The sequence below is a fragment of the Camarhynchus parvulus genome, chromosome 4 (genome assembly GCF_901933205.1).
Source record: "Camarhynchus parvulus chromosome 4, STF_HiC, whole genome shotgun sequence".
Lineage (NCBI taxonomy): Eukaryota > Metazoa > Chordata > Aves > Passeriformes > Thraupidae > Camarhynchus > Camarhynchus parvulus.
The window spans coordinates 5,830,183-5,855,975 of record NC_044574.1 but is presented as its reverse complement, the minus strand read 5'-3'; the positions used below and the strand labels follow the sequence as shown (position 1 = coordinate 5,855,975).

At 40.8% G+C, this 25,793-nt stretch overlaps 1 protein-coding gene across 1 annotated transcript in view; it reads right to left on the bottom strand.

The window, feature by feature from the left end:
• Positions 1–1,634: 1,634 nt before the first annotated feature.
• EIF2AK3 (eukaryotic translation initiation factor 2 alpha kinase 3) overlaps positions 1,635–25,793 on the bottom strand; it is a 43,193-nt gene continuing 19,034 nt past the window's right edge. The window contains exons 3-17 of the mRNA XM_030947859.1: positions 22,578–22,772; positions 20,825–20,955; positions 18,619–18,853; positions 18,206–18,368; positions 17,187–17,324; positions 16,526–16,648; positions 15,770–15,990; positions 15,291–15,403; positions 14,102–14,224; positions 12,747–12,896; positions 10,949–11,717; positions 6,771–6,938; positions 6,137–6,238; positions 3,874–3,936; positions 1,635–2,832 (exon numbers count right to left, since the gene is read on the bottom strand). Of these exons, the coding sequence (XP_030803719.1) occupies positions 2,656–2,832; positions 3,874–3,936; positions 6,137–6,238; positions 6,771–6,938; positions 10,949–11,717; positions 12,747–12,896; positions 14,102–14,224; positions 15,291–15,403; positions 15,770–15,990; positions 16,526–16,648; positions 17,187–17,324; positions 18,206–18,368; positions 18,619–18,853; positions 20,825–20,955; positions 22,578–22,772 (2,871 nt within the window). The 3' untranslated portion in view covers positions 1,635–2,655. The remainder of the gene's footprint in view (positions 2,833–3,873; positions 3,937–6,136; positions 6,239–6,770; positions 6,939–10,948; positions 11,718–12,746; positions 12,897–14,101; positions 14,225–15,290; positions 15,404–15,769; positions 15,991–16,525; positions 16,649–17,186; positions 17,325–18,205; positions 18,369–18,618; positions 18,854–20,824; positions 20,956–22,577; positions 22,773–25,793) is intronic.

Below are 25,793 nucleotides of genomic sequence, written 5' to 3'. Positions count from 1 at the left end.
TCTGGACTTCCAACAACACTGGCTCCCTGCAAGAAAGCCGCAAGTGCCTCACTGAAGGGTTACTCTGAAAAACTAGCAGCGGACTATCCTCAGAGGTAGCAAAATGCAGTAGGACCTGCCTGGAGCAGCTGAGCTACCTAAGATGCCAGCACAAGGGTCAGGAGTTCTGTCTCAAGAGCCTGGTAGAAAAAACAGCCCTGATCTGGGGTTCAGCAGTGGTTCTCCTGTGGAAATGACTCTCCATGGAGAGGGTGAGGTGTTCCACACTCTTGGACTCCAGCAACAATATGGAAGTGGTAACTACCTACACCTTCTTCTGGGGGAAGCATCCTGTGGGCACAAAGGTGGACAGGGCAGAAATCCTGCTGCTGCCACCCAGGTTATTTTGACAGAACAGGACAAGGAATGGGGTTTCATTCCCAAGAGCTATAGGGGAGGAAAGGAGCTGAGGGATGGCAATATCCTGTGAAAGAATGGGACAGCACAGCAGAACCCCAGGCCAAAGCCCCTTTGCAGGGCTGTGAGCTCACAGCTACCCCAGTTTGGGTGTTCTTCCACAAAACAGCTGGCAGGAAAGTACACATCATTCAGAGGAAAACCTCCCAGGTTAGAGAAGAGCCTTTCTCTGTCAAACCCTGGAGCAATAAGGGACAAAGACAGGGACAACACTCCAGTGCTTAGAGAAGCAAAGACTGACCAGACAGTTCAGAGCTGAGCAAGGCCAGATGCTTCTGTGGCTGGGCAGAGACCCTGCAGGGGAGGACTCATCCACCCCTTTGAGGGCAAATGTAACATCCCAGAATATGCAGATACACCTGGTGTGAACACATATGCCAGTTATGGTACTGAAATGCTGCAGGGCCCTTGGAATAGGCAGCTACCCCCATCCAGATACACAGCAAGTTAAAAATACCTTAATCCTCATTTCCTGTGCTCCCCCTGTAATCACTGAGCCGGCAGGGAAGGCAAAGGCTCCACACGTGGCCATTCCACTGTGCTGCTGATGCAAACAGGGACATCCAAGGAAGAGGACACACTTAACTCTCCTGCTGTAACCCAGCTAAACACAAATTCTGTTCCTGATCAGACACTCACTGCAGCATTCTGGTTTCACCTGGACAAGCCAGTATCTGGGGGAGTTATCCAAGAGGATGTGGAAGACAATAATTGTAATCTACTTCTGCCTTATCACAAAGCTGCAGGGTGTCAGTTGGTTTGATTGCTGTCACAGTGTCACACCACAGCAGAGTAATCCCCAGAAGGATTTGAGTCCAGTATCCTTTTAGGAAACTGATCTCAGACACTTTAACAAATTTAAGTCTGTAAAAGAGAAAAATAAAATTGTACAAGAACAGCTGTAACAGCATAAGAATTATCCCTTCTCCCCTCTCTGGTGAGCAATTGCATCCATAATCCACCCAGTTAAGAGCTCAATTCCCTTCTTTCTCCAGATCCTGTCTCACTTCCAAGCAGCACATTGGGTTTTGCGTCATCACACACGTTGTGGCCAGTGTGAGACAGGGAAGCAAAGGAAGTTTCAGGAATGCAGAGCCCATCCGGTTCCCACTGCACAGGGCTGCCATCTGCAGCACACACGGATGCAGGCTTCAAACAGAAGCAACTACTATTTTGTCTTATAAATAAAAAACGTTTATTAAATCATTTAGACTTGAAAGAAGTCACAATAATTCAATGCACTCAACAATTACAACAAGTGCATCCTGTACACCACCAACCCAAATGGATTGATTCTGTATTTTATAAATAAAAATTAACATATTTACAGTGAGAAATAAAAGCATGGCATTAGGCAGTTAAATTAGCAGATTACACAAATGCCTACCAGATGATTTTTTTTAAAAAGTACAAATCTACAAGATTACATACGACAAGTATGACTTCATTAGGTTTAAATTTTCAGAATCACAACATTTTTGTACATAATTTTGACTATGGCTCTTCCAACCACTGCCTATAAAACCCCCCATTTAATGGCAAAAAGTTCCTTTTCCTTCTCTACAGCTTCATCCGTGTAAGATGCATTCCCTAAGATCTACTGTAGTGCAGAAGTATGAAATGATTTCCTCTAATGATAGGCTATGGACAGTGACAATATGTACAACTGTGGTACTTTTTTGCTTTAAAAATAGCGCAGATTCCCAGTTTACCCACCACGGAAAAAATGGAGTCAAAGTTAATTTCAAAATCATCTTCATTTCACCAAAGAGCAAGTGACCCGGATAGACACTCACTAGGCTTAGAGACTGTAATTTGCTCTATAAAAATACAGTATTTTAATTCTATTTACATGTTACAGATCTCTCACTCACCCAGCAAGCTGACATTTACAAGCTTCAAAAAAACCCAAGAAACCCCCCAAAAAAGGATAATGGAGCACAATATTGGCAAGCACAGCAGCTGGACCTGTCCGCTTAGGAGACTAAAGGTAAGGAAAATGGAATGTGAAAGGTTTGGTTACTGGGCTTCCTTGGCTATCAGAGTAAACAGAAATCTGCCCAACTTGTCTTATACATTAAACATGGCAAAAAAAGCTGAAGTAAACTATTCCCAAGATAAACATTCTGCATCATAGGATCCTTCTGCTGAACAATCCCTGTGAAACCTGCCAAGTGGAAGAAGTGATCCTGAGGATGGTTATTTGCTTGGTTGTCTGGAATGTTTATTTCCTGATAGGCTCATTGTCCGTGACCTCTGCCTGAGCACGGGCTTGGGTGGGAGCTCCAAGTCTTCAAAGACAGGATTTTCTATGATTGCTGCAGCCTCTGGTCGTTCAGTGGGACTTGGAGAGAGCATGTCTTTCACCATGGTGTACTGAAAGAAAAGACAACACATATTACATGAACCAATCCATAAACTCTTCCTCATTTCATGTCCTGGCTTCAGCTGTGGCTGTGTGTAGTAGTGGAAAATAACCCCAGCTGCTTTCTGAGTTATTTGGCTCAGTAGTTAATGTTCACTAAATATTTTAAAATGTATCACTGTGCATCTCTTAAAAATGTCTTTACTGTCACTGGATTCAAGGTTTAATAGGGTTATAAAAAACTTCACATTATTTGCAATCAAAGTTAAATATATGATACATAATTTATATGTAATTTTTAGATTCACGTTTAGCCATCACATATTTAGCCACACTGAATTTCTCTCGTGGCAAATTAGAATTTTTCCCTTAAATGTGCAAGTAGTCTAAATATTTGTTTCAAATTTAATCAGAATTAGTGTCCTGCTCCAGCTGAGCACAGCACAGCCCCTTCTCCCTGGCAGCTTTCAGCTGTAAAGCAGGAAAGGCTGGTCTCATTTGGCCACTGGTCTGAAGCTACCCTGAACACCTGAAAACACCTCAGCTTTTTATTGGGGAGGTTTTGGACATCACCTCCTCTTCACCTGCCACCACATCACTTTATAGACCTGACTAATGAGAACACAGCACAATTTACTCATGGTGATTTCCCTCTTGGGAGGTCCAGTTCTGGAGAGGATCCCATACAGCCATGGTGCTACCTAGAGCCTCTCCTTTACCTGTCTGAAGCTTTGCACTTTCTCTTTGGGAACATGGATTTGTTGCAGGAAATCATGACAGGACATATGTGAAATGAATGGCTGTAAGTGACAAAGGGAAGACAGGTAAAAATGTATTCCTGGAGGAACACTGTGACAGAAGTGTCATCGTGCCCATTATTGCAATGTTATAGCTTTGAAATGTAGAGAAGTACTGGGATTGGGAAATGCCTCTTAATAACATGAAAGCTACCTGGTTTCTCCATTTTCACCTACAAAGCAACTGGAAAGCAAAGGAAAAAAGCTACAATTATTAATGAAAAGGCTATAATTAATAGCATCAACTGTACCTACCTCTTGTGCATATTTCTGAGTGAACAATGGTGGAAAATTCAAATTTCGAACATCACTTAAAGTCTGCAAAAATATGAAGAATGACATGTAACTTTTCCAAAATATCATTCCTTAGTAATATTAACCTACCCTTCAAAAATATGCAAATCATGCAAAGAAATGAGCCTGCTCGAAAGAAAACCCTTTGTTTTAAAGTGTTGCTTTAGTGGTTAAAAATCACTACCTAGTTGAACAGGTGAGTTGCTGCTCCCCTAGGTACTGAGCCTGCATCGGGAGGAGTTGTGCTACAAGAATTGTGATCTCTGCAGTTTGATATCAGTCAGATACATCAACTTGAACTTTCTCACTTCAGCTGAACAAAATCAACAAATCTGTGCACCACCCATATCTCCAGGATGGCCTTCACCAGTATTAAGACACATGAAATTATTGTCTCTGCACTACCAGTGTAAGCAGCTGTCTTTGTTTAACTTTTAAGGAGGAATGAGGAGATTTATCAGCAGCTTGGAAAGCAGTTGTGTTGGGTATTTCTGCGCTCCTTTCATACAAAGGTCACTGGCTCCATCTAGTGACAGTGTTTTTCCCATGTTCAGCATTTAGCACTTCAATTTTCTTGGAAGGATTTCCTTTCACAAAAGTTTGAGCACAAAATACAGGAGTTCTGAAGTTAAATCAAGATTCATTTCATTATTACTCCATTGGAAATATAAAGTGACCAGTTAATAGTGATGGGCAACAGCCAAACTCCTGTTCAAGAGAACTGAGTTTGATGACATCAAAACGCTTCAGAAAACTTCTCCTTTTCTGTCAGTTCAGCCTGCATTTAGTGATCTGTTTTCCAGCATGTCACTTGGAAATAAATTGCGCTGCTACTGACTAACTGCTCACAGCTTGAGACACAGGCAGCTCTCACGCTCTACCTCTGGGGATTTTTCCAGCCAGTTGTCACAAATTCCTAGAATTTGCGGGGTTACTTGGTCAGGCAGAGCATGTTTTGCTTCAGCAAGCAGTGCTAATGCTTGGCTGAGGCCAATGAAAACCTCAGTGTAAAAACTCAGAAACAGCTACTGAAGCAGCCAAACTCCAGAACCCAGCAATGAAAGGGCAGGAATTTCCTTTTTAGCAAGAAGAGTGAAATGACAGTGAAAATCCTGGAAAGTCAGGGCACTCTTTTAACACTCTCTTCCAGTAAAAAATTTGAATTAGGTGGAATTTAGGCTTCATTCTGATTATTTGCTTTGCTTCTATTCTTAGGAGAGAAACTGGAAGGGTAAAGCCTGTAATCACTGCTGCAAGAGATCTGAGAATCCAGGATGGCTCTTCCCCAGGTATTTTGCTTCAGTAAAAATAATTTAGAGAAATTGAAACTGATTTCAGTGCTAGAAGTTCAAATTAAACACCAATTCCTCCTCTACACTGTACTGTTTGTGCCATTAAAAGCCAGAGCATCTTAATCAGGAGAATGCAACAGATGAAGCACTTGGTCAGGCAGCTGTTCAAGATGTTTCTTACTCTCTGCTAAACTCACTCCATCTTCACCTGAGAATGTAACACCCCCAAGCACATTCAAATGATAAATTCAAGCTTTAATGATTCTTTCTTTCCTAAACAGGTCACTGGTTGTCACAGAGGAGAGACCTTTCTGGCTGTAGCCCGTTCTCCATGAACTTGCTCCTGAGCAAGATGGATCTCACATTTTAACAGCAAGCAAGAGCTGTAATGCACCATCAAACATCCCAAATTCACATCTGCTGCAATGAATGGCAGCAGTTATGGGAAGATTGTGCTTGAAGCTGAGTGAGACTCACAGCCAAGACTCACCAGAGGAAAAGGAACAGCCATTTTTCACCAAGTGCTCTGGGTGAAAAAGCACTGCAGATGCAAATGAAGGATGAAATAATCAAAATGCACAGTGTGGTTCCAATTCTTGAATGAAAACCAAGCTGGTAGGCTTAAAGTCACAAGCTATATTTATTACTTGAGTTCTTGATATTGTAGTTCAATAGTTTCTCTTACTTGGCCTCACAACAGAGGGGCTTTGTAAAGACATTAAAGCCTCAATTCAACCACACACATTAGGAAGACTGCAGATTATTTTCAGTGATTCAGGGGGTCTGTACAAGGCTGATAAAGAAGCTGTGCTCCTAGCTGCAAGGCTTTTCTCCAAAGAAAACAGGATAGGAACCTCTTGCCAGCATTTCACCAAGCAAACATATGTTTTACACAAATGCTCAAACTGAAGATAACCCAACACCACACATACCTTGACCCTCTCCATCTGTGTGCTGAAGGGGTAGAGCAGCTCAAAGAGAATCAGTCCCAGAGAGAAGATATCCACCTTGTGTGAATAGGTGTTGCCACAGATCTGAGAAGGCAAAGTCAGGGTCAGGGCAATCAAGGTACTGCATGCAATTATCTGCAAAGTAAATATCACCCCTGCAAGTTCACCCGTGCAAGTCACCAGCCCTGTGCAGAGCTGGAAGCTGCAGCACAGGAACGTTGGTGAACTTCAGCAATCAGCACCAGGGAGCAAGGTCCTGATCCTCAGCTCCTCTGTGCTGCAAAGCAAAATGTTTCACCTTACTTAACTTCATGCACAAGAGTGTGTTCTTCCTCAATTAAGTGGAGTCTTTTCAGTTACCTTCCCATACTGCATTAAAAGCAAGAAAAATGAAAGCATCCAGTCTGAATAATTAGCCACTGGTTTTGCTATAACAAATATATACATTTAAATATTCATTTTGAAATTCAATTTAGCTCAAAACTCTATTTTGATGAGAAAGAATTAAGTGACTTGATTGCAATGTTTTACTAGGAATGCCTGATCTTAGAGCTCCCAAAAACTCAGGGCTCTTCTGGGCACTGCCAAGCACAGCTTTAGAGAAGAAAGCACAAACCTGTTCTGGGCTCATGTAGAGTTTGGTCCCTACTTGTCCTGTGTGCCTGGCATAAGCTGGCATTGGGGTCAGAACTGATTCCTCCTCCTCATCTTGGTCCATAGCAGTCACCAGTCCAAAATCCCCAACCTTTACTATGTCATCCATTGTGAAAAATATATTGGAAGGCTGAGAAAACAGAGGTGAAAAGAAAAGAAAAAGTAAGCAACAAACAAGTGTTTGTGTTTCAGTGGTTATAACACTTGGTTCTAACTCAGAAGCTGTCAAGGTTAAAATCACTCCTTAAAGTGATGAAGAATAGCAATTTACAACTGTAAAATTGTATTCAGGTAAAAGGAATTACTCCTGCATTAACCATTGTCTCTTCCTGAAGCTCAGACTGCTCATTTCTTGTCACTCAGCAGAGGTTTACCAGCAGCACACAGCTCTGCTGAGGAACACACACAGAGTCAACACTGCTGGGAACAGCACAGGTAAGGGATCCAGCCCACATGACACTTTCACATCACATGCTGCAATGCAGTTCCATCTCCTGGGCTTTTGTATTTTAATCCCTAAGTGCTAAAGTAGTTTGCTGTATTACTAACCAGCACATAGCACATCATCTCAGTGTTAAATTACAGATACAGTGGGAACAAGGTCTGCTTTTCAGTGTAATGTGCAGTTTAACATAGGAACAGCTGTTTGCATAACAGAATTAAAAGTTTATTTTTGATAGAAGCTTAAGAACTTTGCAATTCATAGAGGCAGCAACAGTGATGATCTGGCTTAACTCTCCTTTAGCTTGTTTGCCACACACCTCCATCCTTGGCTTAGCCTACTGATAAAAGAGACTGGAACAGAGCTGTCCTTTGGCAATGGTGCACATCCAAGACAGTTTTTCAAGAAATTTGCTTCCTGGCTGAAGAAGCACAACAAAAGCTAGAACAGCACCCACCAAAAGAATGATTATTCCCTTGAAGTAAAACCACTCCAGCTGGGTTACAAATACAGACCCAGAGTTTGGGGATAAGAACAGACTGATCCTGCAAGGGGAAGGAAGCAGCAGGATGCTGTACAGGGCCAAGCTGTGAAGAGCAGGTGGTGCTGGGCAAGCTCCTCTCAGAGCTCCTGGGCCCTCAAGGCTGGGAGAACACGGTCTGTGCTCTGCTGACATCAGCCCTGCAACAGGAGCAGGCAGACAGACAGAAGGCAATATTTTCCCACAAGATAAAGGACCATATTTCAAAGTCCATCTGACTTCCTCAGTTGAATACAAACCCATGTGTGCACAAGAAACAAGACAGAAAAAAGGATTCTTGGGGGTTTTGGTTTTCTGGTTTTTGGGTTTTTTGGGGGTTTTTTTTTTTTTTTTGGGAATGGCCAGCTCTGAGGGAAGCCCTAGAGAAACAGTTCCACAGGGCCCACCTCGTGCCTCTGAAACTGCCTTCTGAGCCAGGTCTTATCCCCCACTGTATTTCCCTGTAATGAATGTCCAGCCCTTTGGAGTCACAGTGCATTCAGGGCACAAAAGCCACTGCCCTGTAAACCCACAGTGTCTCCAGGCTCTGGCTGAAGCATTTGCAGAGCACCCACCCCTCAGTGCACACCCACATGGTCAAAAGTCTTGGTATGAGAATTTTAATGCTCAAGGATCAAACATCTCCATTAGGAAGGAGATTGTATCCCATTGCCTTGATCTCCATTCTCCTCCTACAAACATACAAGGCAAGATTTGTCTTCTTCCTGGGGAAAAACTCCTCATAACAAAGTTTATTTTAATACTTCTCTGGCTGGACACTGTCTCTGAACAGGCTTGCAAATAGTTTCTACAAATAAGGGGAACGGACTCTCTGCTCTTGCAAAATACCAGCAAAAAGAAACCACCAAGATCACATTTGGGAGAAAAAAAAAGCCTAAGGCAGAAGCACACAGTTTTGATTTAAATCATCAGCAGAGTACAATCATATATAACCACCCTCTAAGTTTAGTTATCTTGCCACCTGCACAAAGAAATTTCTCTCCATATTCTTCAGTCAGAATAAGAATTCTCATTTTTTCCACATGAATAAGCTTCTCACACATCTGGAATACTCTGTTTAATTCAATTAATGCTGCAAAATGTATCCAAGACTGTTCTTGCAGTTCTGTGAAACTGATAATTTCTTTTGAGCTGCCAAGCATGACCGACAGCTTATCCTAGGAATAACAGTAAATTCACTTGACAGGCAGACTTTTGTTTCTGCACTTCATTTTCTTCAAAAGAATTTGAACTCTGACCTCTTCACTTCCCCACATAAATTCCTACCATCTTGTCATTGCAGTATCCCTGATTAGCAGGAGCCTAATTAATGTATTTTAATGTGCACTGTTAATTTAAATATTTAGATTACTTCTTGGATCTTTTAATATGCCCATATAGAAATTTATTTTCACACAGATCTACCAGCTTTTGTTGGTGCCAATGGGAGCAAGAATTGGCCTCTGCTATCACTGAGCTCTGCCTGCAGCCCAGGCAAGGCAGCTTTGCAGGTTATTCAGTTGTTGGTGCTGGCACCAACTCAGGGCTGCATGACCAACCTCCTGGACAAATTACAAAATTAGATGAGATCTCTTCCTAGGAGCTTCTGAAAAGTACAGAAAATAATTAAATAAGCTGGCTGTTGTTTTGACCAAATTAACACATAACAGACAAATAAACTTTGAGATCCAAGAGTTAACATCTATACAAGCATAGAAAGTTTCCTGGAGGAGGAAGGTGTTCATCCAGGGAGACTGTTTCCAAGTTGGTTATACCAAGTAAACAAAATTAAATCTCTTGTTCAAACTGCTGCCAGCACTGAACTTTTAAGATGTTCCAACAAAACACTCCACATCTGATTAAGACTAACACAGTTTTAAGTGAAGATCTAGGTAAGGTTTACTGAACAGCGAGCTCAGTGAAGACTGCAGAAGGCTACACCTGACAGTATTGTTAAGAAAGGTTATTAATTAACATGTCTAGCAACATTGTAGTACAGGGATTTAATTACTTTTATGGTCAGTTTCTCAAGCACTAAAGATTTGTCAGATAACTGGTTCAAGGTAACTGCCTAATGCTGATGGGAAAAGAAAACACTTGGAAGGGCTATTAGAGTTTTTCTAACTCTGACATACCCTTTGAGGATATTTAATTTGAACCTCCTTTTACTGCCACATCTGACATGGTATTTTTTAGCTTTTGCTTCTGCTGATGCCAAATTACCATCTGAGAAGCCACAATCATTTCAGTAATTACTCCACGGAGGTAGGCTACTAATGCCTCTTCAAACAAGCAAAGGGAAACAGAACTGTCCACATTTGGCAAAAGAGATCAATTTCTCAGGGCTAGGCCTAATAAAACTAACTTTGGCTGGGCTCTTCAATTCAATTTATTTATTTGGTGACACATACTGACACTTCCAGTGCTTTAAGTTAGAGCAAAATCAGGCATTAGCATGGGAGGATCATGAACAAAATGAAAGAAAAGATACAAGTTACTCCTGACTTCAGTTGTACTAAACACCAGAGCTGCAAACCACCTTTCCCAGTCCTCCCTGTCTGGATGCTATGAGACATTAAAAATGCTGTAAATCCTTCCTTTAGAAAGCTTCACTGTGATAGCTGGCACTGGCTCACAATTCTGCTCCAGGACAGTTTACATTTCAATCCCAGAGAAGTACTGCTTAAGTTTTACTTTCTCTAACCAAGAGTTACACTGCTCCTTTTAGGTTGTATTGCTACAGAAAGAAGGAAAATACCAGAATTAGAATCACAGAATTATTTAGGTTGAAAACACTTTTAAGATCAAGTCCAACTGCAAGCTCCACACTGCCAATTATCTGCTTCACTTGAAATAGTAGAACAGGATCCAAAATAGCTTTGTCATACAGCTCAGCACTGAACAACCCTGTACAAAGAACATGAATTCAAAATACCATAGGACAAATGCCACTGATCTGTGCCAGGTACAAGAAGTCTTGCTGTAAGAATGACTTTAATTGCAGTAACAAGTGATGAATATTTATTTCCTGGAGCACTGCACCTCTAGATTATTGTACAGACATTAATTCAGCTTTTTTAACACCCATGCTGAGGTCACTGAGAGGAGTCAGCTATTTTGGCAGGCTTTGTCTGCAGTGCCACATTCCTCCCACATACAGCAACCTATGGATACAAACCTTGAGATCCCTGTGCATTAATCCTTTGCTGTGCAGAAACTCAACAGCTTCAGCAATCTGCAGAAAGATCTGCAGACACTCTGTCCTTTCCCTCTCCTCTATGGTGCATCTTCTGCTCATCCAGTCTTTGAGGTTCTCTTTCCGGCAGAGCTGCATCTGGATGTACAGATACACCTTTGGAGAGGTGGGCTTCACTTTTTCTGCAGTGTTTTTAGAAAGGTCCAGGCTTAAACTCGTTGGCCTTGGAGGAGAAACAGAGAGGGGACTTCCTGAAGCAGATTTCTTGTTATCAGATTTCTTTGCACTTTTCCCTTTATCCTCAGAAGGACTCTCATTATGTGAAACATCAACTTTCTCTTCCTTACTGGAGGCATTTCCACAGCCAGAATCCTCAAACACAATAGAAGAGGAGGTCCCTTCCTTCAGATGTACTACAGGAACAGCTGAAGGACAAATTTCCAAGGAGTGTCCCAGCTCGTTACTGTTGATAGTACTGTCTTCTACATCACAGCCTGTAAGGACACTGTCCTGAAGGTTTAATAGTGGATCTTCTGAGTGCTGCAAGTCCTTGTTGTCTGTGTCAGAAAATTCCAGAGGGGAAAACTGGCTTCCAGATGAATCTGACTGACCACAGGGTATCCCCACAGACCTCACCCTCTCTGATGAAGCTGCAGTAACTTCAATGTGTTCCCCTGTTGAAAATGGCTCTGTTGTGATCTTAAATGATGGGACATCCATTGGGCTGGGAGAACTGAGTGGCCAATCAGTGCTGGAAGACAAAGAGAGATCAATACTAGAGAAACTGTAGAAGATTCCAATCATTCTACTAGAAATGCACTTCTGAAAGCCCAGATTTTAACAACTGCTACCCCTGACACCTGCATCATACTGCAACAAGGAGTGACTACCCAAGTGTGGGAATCACCAATAACCAGCATTTAGCATCTGTGTCTTAGCAAGGATAAGGTTTTCTCATTGAGACAAAAGTGTTGATAAAGGAATATTTAACAAGCTCTACTGCCTGGATTCCTAATGAGCAATCAGGCTTATCTTCAGTTTGAAAAAATGCAGCCCTTTGGAACAGGCACTGCAAGGACTATTTAAAGTGCCTTGGAAGAATTACAGCTGTGAAATGTTAATTTGATGCCTGAAATATAAAGGTCGCTGTATTCTAAAAATTCTGAGGCATGTTAAGTTGTTATTATGAAACCACCCAGCAGTCTTGTATTAGGCCTCATTCTGTAAATGCCAGCATACACCCACTTTTTCCTCTCTCTTCACGTTCTCTACCTCCTTTATCTAATTTTCCATTTTTAACCTACTTCTACCAAGTTTCACAAATCCTCAGTCTGATTATCCCTCATGCATTTCTAGTGAAATAAATTTATTTAATTCTTGGAGTATGGTATCAGGTCCATCTAACTCAAGACAATTAAGAGGAAGAAAATAGTAGAAAGGAACAAAAAAGGCAGAGATGCCAAGTTTGCAACTGAATCACAGCAGCAACGCTCCAACCTTCCAATCACTGCAAAGTTCAGCTACACAAGTTCAATCAAGAACCATGTAATGTTTCCTAAGCTGAAAGAAGAACCTTAACACAAGAGAGGACCCATAAACCAAGAACTTTATGCAGAAGTGTGATATATTTTTATCTGTTCAATTGAAAAGTTGGCAGGCTAAGTTAACAACCATCTCTCTCCTAGACAGTCTCTCCATCTTCCTGGATCCTCTACCAGTTTTCTAGTTCTCCTGACATACAATCTCAAATTCAATTGTTAAAAAGAGCCCCATGAGTTACCTTTCATCTTTTAGCCACTGCTCATCCATCTTTTCCTGCCATCTCTCAGGAGGAGCTTCCAGCCATGCATTGAAATACCGAACAATCCCTGGATGCTCGAGCTTAGCCAGAGCCTTGACCTCCCTCATCACCTTCTCACGAGCCAGCTCCCTGTGGTTTGGGGTGAGGAGAAGACACATGGTCACAAAAAGCAACAGAACAGCACAAACATTTCTGCAAAGGAATTTAATCAAAGGTGCCCCAGTGTACACCAGGCCAATAGCATTGCTTTTCACATCAAAACTAAAATATGTCTTAAATTCCCCAGAGTAACTCCTTTAGCTTAGAAGTGTGGAGGAGCAGAATGTGCTCATAATGGCTCAATATTTAGTCTTCCCTTTTCACATAATTACATGCAGCAAAAACAAGAAGAAATTAATCTTCTTAACTTTCTCAAGGATAGAAAAAAAGATTTTAAACAGCAAAATTCTACAGGGATGTAGAAGACACTGACAGTCAAGACAGACAGCAATACCTTAGTATTTGTTTTTTAATTGGCGATAGGTAAGGAGGTTGCATAAGGACTATTTCTGTTCTGTGGACAGGAAAGCAGGCAGCCTCCTGTCTTACTGAAGGAATTTATCTCTCTTCATAAGACTATAAGTGGCTCAAATAAAGTCTGATGGTTTTATTTAATAGCTTTGAATATTCTTGGAAAAGACGAATTTAGGCTACCTTAAGTTTCTGAACAAAACCTTTAATCTTAAAAAGTTACACTTATTTAACACATTCAAAAAAATAGTAATTCTAGATTTCATAGCTTTACCCCCTCCCTCTTGCTGTTCTAACTTGAGATTTTCAGCAGCAGTGTCTCCCATCTCCCACTAAAAGGAAGTGCTGCAAGCTCTGGGTAGGGTAATCCAGCAGCATGGCTTGATCACCTATGACTGAGAGAAAAGGTAGGGGTCGTGGGACCAGAAAATAAAACAAATGGGCAAATGGAGTCAAAAAAGGAGGTGAGGAAAAGAGAAAAGAAAGAGGAGGTGGAGTAGGAAAGGTAAGGAGAGGAAGGAGAGAAGCACATTAGCAGTACTACAATAACTTGTCCTGTTAGCAAAGGCTCCATTCACCAAGGAAATCCCTGTGGAGCAGCATCCCCACAAAGGGATCTGTGATGGGAGTGTTTGAGCCAAGCAGGTCAGCTCTGCTGGGACTGCATATGCCAAATTCTCTGTGCCAACACTGAGACAGCCCCCTGTTAAAAGTATGTCATTCACCCTAATGAAGGATCTGGGAAATCAGTTCAGGCGCCGATGGCTCTGTGTAGGATGGGATCCTACCATTCATTCATTATTCCAAATAAATCCATTCAGTACCTGTTGGGCAATCGGATCCTCTTGATGGCATAGTTGCAGTCATCTACTTTATTTCTGGCTTCAAAAACCACTCCAAAACCTCCACGACCCAGACACTGGATTGGTTCAAAATCTGTCAGGTATCTGGGAAGAGAGGGGTGTGAGGAAGGGACAGAAGAAGGGAGGGAGGATAGAGGAGAAAAAAGCATTAGTATAGATAGAAAAATAAAGTCATTTATGACCACAACTGAAGTAGTTTTGTACAGGCAAAACATGTGCAGAATTTCTTCCTTTTCCCTGCTCACCCACTGTGAGCAATTCCCTATCTATGAAATGGACAACTGTCCATTGTGTATTTATGCAGAGCCTATCACAGGCCAGCAGGATGCATTCTGCATGCACTGGACACACTGGAGAGGTTTTTCAGAAAACCAGGTTGCATGCCTACTGGATCCTGAGTATACAGCCCATGTTTCTATAGCTGAGTATTTTCTAAATCATGATTTCCCTTTAACCCTACCCCAAATAACTGTTTCTGCAGCTAGTCCTTTTAGTCCTGATGTTTTTCCCTCCTCACCACAAATCAATTAATGCAAAACTAACACAACATCCCATCCAAAACATCACAGTTCTTATATATCACTACTTTTCCTACTCTTCCTCATTTTAAACATTCCAGTTCTGACTTTCATTGAGTTATAAATGTACAGGAAATGGTCACATTTGCTCTGGAGCATAATGGCATGTCCCTAATTAAGCGTTCTGTCTTAACCAACTCCTTTGTAAAACCAATAAAGGTTTTAATTCAAGTTTAGACTGTTTATTCTGCAGAGTATATAAGATGTCATCTGTTTCCATCTGCAACTGCCTTTCTCTGCCTTACACCATAAACACAGGAACAGATGGAGTAAACACTGATTAAGACCTACAAGGATCAATCTCCCATTTTGCTTATCAGCAAGAAGTATGAGAGCAATACTTCTGATCACATGTAACCTGTTGACTCTCTGGAATTTCTGAGACTAATCATAACTGCAATCTCCCACGAGTAATGGGGTCACAGAGTCCTTGTTGATGATTATCCTGGGAAATCAGAGGACTGCGAGTTCCTAGGTAAGAACAGGTGAACACCTACTTGTTCTATCTCCAGACAGCATTAGTAGCCACACTGATTAAACACCCTGTTTATGTTGTGTTGAACAGACCTCACCTTGACACATATCCAGAGTTCTTGGCATCACTCCAGCTGTTGTCTTTAATGTCTCCACAAGTGGGCTCATACTTACAATCAGTCTGACACTGTGTTTCAGACTCCTTCCGCAGCTAACAAGGATTTCCAAAACAAGAACAAAACAAACAAACAAACAAAATCAACTCCTTGAGTGCCTGAGCCTGGTTTGTACCCTAGATATGGCATTAAATAAATATCTCCAGATACGTCAGAAGCAGTCTAATCTGCTTGCTGAAGCAGTTAAGCAAATTGTATGTGGCAGCTGGCAGCCTTCACACACAGATTAAACAATAAATTTAGGCTTTTGATTTGGTTATCTCATTAGTTATTAACTTATTAATATTACTCATTGCAGAGCCCAAACTGAAAGAAACAGCTAAAATAATTCCTTCTGTATTTGGGATTCTGAAAAAAATTACTCTGACTCTGAAAATCACTCTGATTCTGAAAACACTTACTCTGCTGTAAGAGTGGGGGTGGAAGAGTTTGCGCACAATGAAAGTGGTGGCCACGATACAGAACAAAATGGTGCCAACAATCTCCTTCCACCAGTGCAGCAGCAGAACAGGATCCTTTTTGCGAATGTTCTTGTAACTCGAGTCGTCAAAAAATCGAACCGTGATCTGGTTGCTGCGCTTGTTTCTCTCCCTCTTGTAGTAGGGTAAGTAATAACCATTATCTGTGTATAAAACACACAAAGAGAACACAGAGTTACCTGCAGGTACCTACAAAACAACTCTCATTAGAGGTCTCCTCAACAGATATGGGGTGTTTTTATTTCCATGATTTTAAATAGCACATAAGCAAATTCAGTTAATTAAGGTTGTGGACAACAACTAGGCCTCTCTAGCTTTAAATGAGCATATCTTCCATATGGAAAACTTGTGACAACCATCCTGAGTCTCCAGCACTGTTAGTAAATTCTGGAAAAAGTAATTTCCAAGATTTCTCCACTCCAAACAACTCTCAGTGGCAACAGCAGCACACACAACAGCTCTCCCGTGGCAACTCCTGGCACTTTGCTGTGCTTTATGTGGCACTAATTGAACCTACGCTGCAATCTGGAAATCCTAGTTTGGGCAATAATTTCCTAATTCATTAAATACTTTTTAAAAATAAACATATTTAAGGTCTAACAAATGGTCATTGATTGAAATTTCCAGATAATAAAAGCTGTTTATCTGAAACACTTCAAAGTCTGGAACTTCACCTACCATATGGGTACTGCAGAACTGAGAGTGCTCCATTGCTGTATTCCTCATGAGAATACTTGTCATTGCTGAGACACTTATCAAACTCATCAGAGCCCACCAACACTGGAGTCCTGGAAGGGGACTCTAAGCATAGAAAAGACAAAATTCTCTGAGCTTTATTTCGAGTACAGACTGCTTATTCTGCAGAGTATATAAAATGTCAATTGTTTGTAAAATTCTGTTCTCACATGAATTTAAAGAGAACTCCAATTGCTTAATTTTACAAAATGCCTCTTGAATCAGGTAATGTGAAGTAAATTTCATAGAAGGAAACATTAAGAAAGGTACTTTAAGGTAACAGTTACTTAATAATTCTCCCCCTTGACAAGTCAATTCACTCATATTCACATCACTGCAAAAAACTTCTTCCTCTTTTTGTAGAAAAATTTGATTAAGACAACCCAACATTTAATTAGTAACAAAGACCCTGTCAAATCCATAGTAAAAGAAAACTGACATTAAATATTTGATTAGAAAAAAATAAACACTTAATAAAGCACAGAGATACTCCTGAAGTAGTTTACAGGAAACATCAGACTAGTTTGAAACATACTGGAAACCAGAAAGATGCCCTGTCTTTTCTGAGCTAAGGTAATAAATTAAACTCTGAATTGTTACTTACGGATTAAAGGTTTCCATTTGATTTTGGGAAGAGAAATAATTGCATTATCATTCCTGGATTCCAGAGCCTTTGGGTTGGTTGGGAATTTCTCATAAATTCTGACTGATGATTGAAGATACAACTGGCCCCTGAACATACCTAAGTAACAAACAAGGAAGTGTATTAGTCTTTAGATTTGGTTCTCTTCACCCCTGGAATAAAACTGTCTAGTCAAAACACATGGTTAACAACATTTCTGAAAATATTCCTTCTTATTCTGAGAACCTGAGATACTGACTCTGATTGCTAAGCTGGATGAATTCAAGTAACATCTTCCCTCTGCTCTAGGAAAGCAAGAGTTCAGAACATCTCATTTTTACAGCTCCAAAGCTGGTGCTACAGGAAAATGCCAGCAATTTTTAAGAGCTATAAAGGAGTTTGGGATTTGCAGAAGAAAGACCTCATTCAAACTTCCTACCCTTGTTAATGCTGCACAAAACAGCCATTACCAGGAAGGCTGCAACAATCTGTCTTCTTCCTAGTATTATTCTTTATCTGTTATTCTAACCATTAACTGGAAAGCTACAAGGTGCAAAGACTTAGAGAAAAAGGCTTAAGGCAAACCAAGTCTTAGGAAACTAAAGCTCATTTACCTCCCAGAGACAGAAAGCTGAGGAGGAGGCTCTCCAGCCACTCTATTTCAAATTGTCACAAACCACATCCAATGGATCCAGACAGCTGGATGAAAACTAAGCCATGTAAAATCTTATCTGAATTTTCTTCACAGTATGTTACTGCAATCAGTGTACAAATTAATGGGCAATGAGGCTGTTTTATTAGCTGCCAACCTGTCTTTTAAAGTTTCAAGACTTTTAGTCATCTCCAATGTACTGAAACTACAAAGCAATGAGCATTTCAGAATCAAGATGGAAAAGATTTATGGGTTTGAAATCTACCAGTAAAAAAGATTTGCTTTACTACAACCTCAACAGAGAAATTAATAATGTTTACTACGGAAAATGCTGCAGTTGGTGTCTCACCCAAATAGACACTGGATTCTGTGGCCCCTCTGGCAGCTTCCACAAGATCCTCTTCATCCTCCGGTACCTCGTTATTTCCTGTATAACTTGTGTCATCAAACAGACGGATTGGAATGACTTTGCCATCCTTAAGCAGCCATGCAGAAGCAATTGGAGTGCAAAACTGAAGAGGAGAGAGGTAATTGGAAAATGAATGTTGTATTAATGAGCTATTAAATAAGAATAAAAAACAAAGTGCTTAAATTTCTTGTTTAAATTTTTGTAACAGATGCAGCAGCTCAACGTCAGAACTTCAGTTAAAAATTACAAGCAGATGTGTGCTCCTTTACAAAGACAGTGCCTGAAACCAAAGATGAAAGACATCTTCAAAACATCTACTTTTGTGATATTTAATATTCTGTCTTTCCCCCTACCTGGTATTCCCATTCCAGATGTCCTCCTCGTCTGTTAAAAGCCATCACCTTCCAGTCAGCCACAGAGACCTTTATCACTGTGTCTTTCATCATAGCTTCCTGCTCATCCACCTCTGAAATAATTTTTGTTTCTTCTTTGTTCATAGTTGATTTAAAATCGCCCTCAATGTATCCTGCTCTAGTTTCAATATCTGGGACATAGCGCAGCTCAAAGTGACCAACACTGAAATTCCACCTCAAAGAAAAAGAGAAAACCTTTGTAGAAACAGCTTTTATATTCCAAGGAAGTCCCAAGTCCTCTGTGCAGAAGATTTCTAAACTGAATTACCTGAATTTGGCCCATATTTTCTAAGTAAACTCTCACATTGTTAAATGGACAAAACTATACCAGGAGGGGAGTGCTAATCCAGAACACAAATCAAACCAGCTGAGAAATGCTGTCCAACATGATGGGTGAACTGAGAAAAAAACCGGTCAAGTAGGGCCAATGACACTAAAGGTTTAGTGTATGAAGGGGGAAATTAAAATCATCAAGTACTAGAGCTGGGTCTGGTAAGAAAACATTCTGCAGCTGATGAAAGCAGTAAGTACAAAGCTGTTAGGAAGCAGCACTCTAACAAGCTATTTTTCTCTTCACTAATTAAGTGGATTTAACTGGAAACACAAGATTTTTCAAACTGGAAAAGGGACTATGATTTTTTTGTTTAACCCCACATACACAGATCCCTGGACAGGTACTTAATGAAATCAGGACTGCTCGTGTTCCATAGGTTAACACCAAAAAAAGACAAATGTATAATGAAATGTGTAAGGAGCACAGTTTTCTTGCACAGCAAAAAACTTCAATTCTTGTAAATCTACAAAGAGACAGACAGGAAAAGTGTGGCATGTTTGGACAGCATGAAGGGGTAAATATTTCTTATACAGTATAATTGGGTACCTAAAGCTTCTTATCAGTCTGGCAACCACCAGGAGCCCAAACTGGCTCTTTAAAGAATTTACATCCTTATGGTAAAAGTTTGGCATATTTTATATACTCAGTTGATTTATTAAAGACAAAAATTTTTTTCCTCTGGATTAAAACCTCAGATGTTTCCTACCCATTCCGTGTCACCAGGAAAGCACCTCTGTTTCTCACCACAAAGAGAAGGATTCTGGGACACAAGACTAAATACTATGGTTTTGACATACCTCTCCTGGCTAATATCTGTCTCCAAGAAACACAGAAACCAAGATTTATCCTCTCAGACATCTGATCTGTTACTGAGTTCTCATTAGGTTCTCTCTGAAAGGCTACAAATTCACAACTTGTCACATCCTGCTGCAAACAGAAGAGGGAGCAGGGGAACAGGGAATGACTGATTCTCCACTATGTTGCTGGGCAGTTACTTGTATCTATGTACAGGACCCATCTTTTTAAGTCTGTGTTTTATGAAGTGGGTTTGGTTTCTTTTTTCTCCAGAAAATATGTGTCTGTAATTTTTCAGAAATCTTGAGGTATTAAAACTTCAATATGACAGAGTTAGAAAAATCACAGATTGAATCAGTTTCTACAGCTTAGAAAGAACAAACCACCTACATTATGGAATGAACAACATAAATTTAAGAATGGTTTAAAATACCAACTTAAAATGAAAACTTAAGACATTATGTATAACCTGTCGCCCCAGCGACAGTTACCATTAGTAGGTAAAGAACCTTGAAGTGAGTAGATTATAAAACTTTTAAACTGTCTCCTCTTGTACAAAAGCAGCAGTTAGAACAATCATTATAGTGATATTTGCCCTGTGCAGTACAGCAGTGACAAACTTTTCTGAGGTGTATCGCCCTGCTCTTCTAAAGTTCTTCTAAGCCTTCTGATGTTTACATTTTTGTAATGGAGCTTCTCACACACTTTTCATGTAAATAATGATTGCTTTGCATTCCTTTCTGGAGGAAGAGAGAATTAAAGAACTGTTGGTTCAGTGAGGTTGGAGAGATGGCAATTTCATCCTCCAATCCATGGCGACCTTTGGAATTCTATAAATATCGGAGTTGAAAAACAAACACGCTCTTTCTTGCCTTAAATATCTCGGAGCGCGAGTGTCGCTCATTTCATGTCCTACTGCGACAGAGGTGAGCAAGGACGAGGGAAGCAATGTGATCTAATTCCCATCTTTTCTGCCTCACCACCTCTACAGGACTGTTCTGAGCAGGTCAGACTCACTTCTCGTTGCCACTGCGTGGCCCCACAGCCCGGACGGTTTTCTGGGTGCGATGCAGCAGCAGCGTCTCCTCCTGCTCGCTCTCCTCATCGTCCCAGCGGCGGCAGCCCACGGCTGAGCAGATGTACTTCACCTGAGGGACAAGGCAGGCTCACATGTGAGACTTCAAAACAAGTATCATCAACAGCAATATTCAAAGCTAACAATCCTTACAGCCTGCTCTTGGCTGGTAGGCAATTTGGAACTCCATGACTTTATATGTTTGGCTGGAGGGATGTTGAAAAGCCTGGTTTAAGAGATAACGGCTTTTCAGAACAAAAACTTTCAAAGGATTCTAGAAAGTTTACAGTCTGTGGTATTTTGACTACCATTTGACTATATTTTGCATGTACTTCTAACAAAAAGAAATCTGAGCTCTCTCTTCCTCCACTATTTCTGTGGACATCAAAAGAACATTCCTGCAAGACCCACAGCATAATTCTGCTTTCATGTCATATTTATCTCAGCATAACTCTATCAGCTTCAAATAAAGTACTATTGATTTATATAAAATACCACAAAGACTCCTCCTTTGCCTTGTCAGTTATCAAAAGGCAAAGAAAACCTTAATAAACTCTCCCAGTACAGTTTCCAACAGTCCCAATCTCAAACAGAACTTGCATCATATGGGCAATGCCAGAGAGAGGAAACTGCCCGAACTCTTAGGAAGGGTCAGGCACTATTTCATCTAAGAGGCAGCTTTGCTACTGTGAGCATAAGCCAGGAATCAAAACAGAAATGAAAATTTCCTCTTCTGAGCACTGGAGGAGCCTGTTGGTGCACAGAGCCCTCTGCTACCAGTGAGGAAACCAAAAGGAATCCATGAACTCTGGTTTGAGGTCTGTGCTCTTTATCATTAGTGATGATTCCACACCACACCACAGAAGTGTTCCACATTACAATGTATGGTGAAAATGAAAAAAAAAACCACCAAAAAACCACCCTGATTTTGTTGAAAACAAACACTGGGAACTTTAAATTTTTTTAACTGAATCTATTTTTAACTTGTTTTAAAATGTAATGTTTCTGAATTATCAAATGTCTGTTCTTCACTACACAAAATATTTACAACCACTTAAATGACATCTGACATGTAACTCAACTTTTAAATATGACTTTAAAAGGTAAGGAGAACTTCTTCTCATAGTAAGCACATTGACAACAACTGTAAGTCCTTAACTTTTGCATATGTTGAATTTTTTTCTTTTCTCAGTAGTTTTGAAAACCTGAAATTAGTTTTAAAAAAGGTGTCACCTAAAGCATTAATTGATACACAGTGAGCTGAACTGCAAAGTCTCCTTCAGAGCCAGATGATAAAGCTGAAGTCCTCCCACAGAAAGGGGTCATCCCTCTTATCCTCTCACTACTGGTGACAAAGCCCCTGTCCCTTCCATTGTGCTGGCTCTGGCACTCCCTGATCCCCTGCTACAGCTAACGCAGCACAAAACTGATCTAGTAAAAAGTGAACAGTGCTCTGTTGGGTTAGCAAACGGTGAGACAAGGGTTAAAGCCAGCACAGGGGCAGAGCAGGAGCTCCAAGGCTGGAGGAGATTGCAGCGCCATGCCATCTACTGCAGCCCATGAAGCTCAGATTCTCCCCTTCTGCGCCCCGCATATGAACTCTTGAGCTGCACCACAGTTTAAACCTCAGGAGTTACCTGTTTGCAAGGCAGAGCTCGAAACACACAGCCACAAAAGACGTTTTCAGGCTCTTACCTTCCCCGAATAGGAGCTCAGCCCATAGGTGGTCAAAGACTTTCCTCCAACCAAGACAACGTCCTCGCCGAATTTGTAGGATGACTCAAGCAGAGACTCAACCGTGAAAGGAACGGCCTCCATGCTCCCCCGATCCCGATCCCACTGGAAGAGGTCCCCATCCAAGGAAGGGATAATGATCTTGTTTCCAAACACCTAAAGTAATTGAATTCAAGGTTAGCTGTTGCTTTGTTTTTTTTAAGTTTCTCTAAGCCTTCTACGTTTACATTCTTATAACGAACTTTCTTAGGCACTTTATGTGAATAACTTATTGTTTTGTATTTTTTCATAGAAGAAGAAAAATTTGATGAACTATTGGTTTGTCCAGTGTCATTGGAGAAGTAGCACTGTCATCCTCCAATCCACTGTCACTTTTAAAAATCTATAAATATTAGTCAGAAATTAAACACCCTCTTTTTTACCTTAAAAAGTTGCATGTCCGCATCATTTTATTTCATGTCCTATAGCAACAGTTAGCTATGATTTAATCATAATTTTAATTATTTATAACCATAATTTAAAAGCACACAGACCACAAATGGCAAGAGAAATGCTGTATAAGCAAGGCTAGTGCACTATGCTCCAGCGTCCCAGTGGTTTTGTATCTCAGAGTCCTACTGGTTTTGTATCTCAGAGTTCTATTTTTCAAAGTTATACTGAAGACAGAAAACTTTCAGGCATTCAAATCAAACCCATGTTTCTCTATTCTTAGTTTAAAAACAGTTCAGTGTGTGACACTTCTTCAAAACATTTGAAAGCTTGATGAGTTGACAGGTTTCATCCAAAACTGTAGAAAATATGATGTGGGTTGAAGCATTCTCCAAGAGACAGGCACTGGTTAAAGTGCAAAGTTTTGCAGATTATTTGGGATAGTTTCAAAATAGAGTAATTTTGAAAGTACAACTGAGCCTGTTTTCATGATTAATGTCTATTTCAGAATATCCAACTTTCTGTAAAGCACAGAGAGAGCAATTATCACTGAGATCAGAGCTCACATTTTCACCTTTGCCTCTCCTGACAGTTAAATCTGACTTCTCCTTGGAATTTCTTATCTTAAAGCACACTGTTCCTGTAAAAATTGCCTGGCTTTTTCCTAAAAACACAAGTAAGGAAAAAAAATCTTCAGTGGGATACAATATTTCACCCATTACACAGAGATTTTCAAGGAGATCTTAGTTCAGAGGTATGAGTCATTGTCAGTGAGTACTGAGGGACTTATTAAGAAACTCATTATCAGCATGATGGACCATAACGAATGCTGTGGAGCCACAGTGGCTGTGCCCATCAAGAACAGAGAAACTGTAATCCACATAATCTTAGCTTCTAAGGATATGGATTAACATGGGAGGTTTTATTGCTTTTTCAGAACCTCTGTCCATTTGGGCAATATCCTACAACATAATTACATTAAATTCGGATACTTGACACATTAGGAATTAAAGACTGCTTCTGGTACATGTGTATTAGTCACTTGGAAAAAAATATTCCTGCTCAGACTCCAAGGCACAGATGTGTATTACAAAGTGGTACAAAAGACGCAGGAAGGTTTCTTCTTGTTATTATTTCTGGAGCTACTGTGAGGATCTGAAACCACATCTTCTGCATGATTCAAATTCCATGTAACGTGGAATTTTTATTCCTCTAACTGGGTCAGAGTCGAGCAAACAGCATTAAGGAAAGTTGGGATTCACCTGAACAGGGAGGGACAGACAGATGTTGTAGATGTGTGCATGCCATGACTAGTATCTCCTTATACACTGTTCAACACACCTCATTTACAGAGAAAATTCAGGTGAGTTACCCCACACTGCTGGTATTTAAGGTCCCTAAAGGATCCAACACCAATGCTTTCCAGCTTTGAAAAGCCTCATGATGAGAGACAATTGAAATAAAAACTCCTTTCAGGAGCACAATGTGTAATTGAAGAGATGATAAAAATAAGCTCCTGAGATTAGCTGTGAAGCTCTTACAAAGCAAAACTAGGTGAGTTCTTTCCCTCTCAGATATTTACCTTATGGCAATAAAGGTCAAACGTCCTGGGAAAAGACACTGCATGTGACACACAAATGCTGCATTATGGTCTACCATTGGGGAGGAAAAATAAACACACACAGCCCTATAAACACACACACAGAAATAAACCAACAAAAAAGGAAATATTCTGGTGGTGAGTGGGGCATGTCATTTGTAGAGATCACCTGACTGGTGCACAAATAAAGCAAACAAGGTTTAAATAAACATTCATATTCAAGAGCAACCTTATGGTCTTGAGAAACAAAGAGACTGAGAAGATTTGGAAAACACATTTTTAAAACCAAAATGCCAGTGCCAAAACTGCAGCTGTAACCATGCTGGAAGTACCTTGTTAAAACTCTGTTCAACACAGAGGAGTAATGCCACAAAATGTTTCTGTAATATATTCTTTCAGAAGCCCATAATAATTCTGATGACAACTTTTAGCCTGTGCAGCTGTTACTTTGCATTAACAAATCCTCTGAATGGATCTGCACATGATCCATACACATGCAAGTAGTCTGAAAGCCCAGCCAGCATGAGATACTCTGCTCCAGAGGCTGGAGACCATTCCATGGTTTGTGAAGAATGGAGACAGTGCTGTAAACTGCCCAGGAATTGCTGCTGAGCAAGGAAGACTCTCTGTGGGCAAGCTCTGGGGACAGTCACCTTAAGTGCCCCCCCTGTCCCAAAGCTCTCACTCCAGGGCCCGAGTAGGAAATTTTCCCCCAGCAAACAACACAGACATTGGCCATTTCTAGGAACCACACCCGAATTTCCAACATGCATGAAGCTGACTCAGCAGCACACACCTGTATACTCCCAAAATATGGATCAAATCAGGTTATGGCTTTGAAAATTCCCTGACAGTGGCTCTCTGCCTGCTCGAGTGTTGACACCATGGTCCCCATAGACTGCAGAGGACAGCTGACACCATTGGGCAGCTCTGCTGATTACCTGTTTGTGCTCTCAACCTTGAGGGCATCCACAGGAGCAGCACGTCCTGGGTGACACTGGGAGGGAAAAGCTGAGAAAATCACAGCTGCTGTCTATGAACACATCAGCAAAGGGAGCAGGGGCAGCAGGAAGAGCTGCTGCAGTGAAGGACAATGCTAGAGTAGAAATGGATAAGGTTAATCTGACCCTAAGTGCAAGTGAGACGTC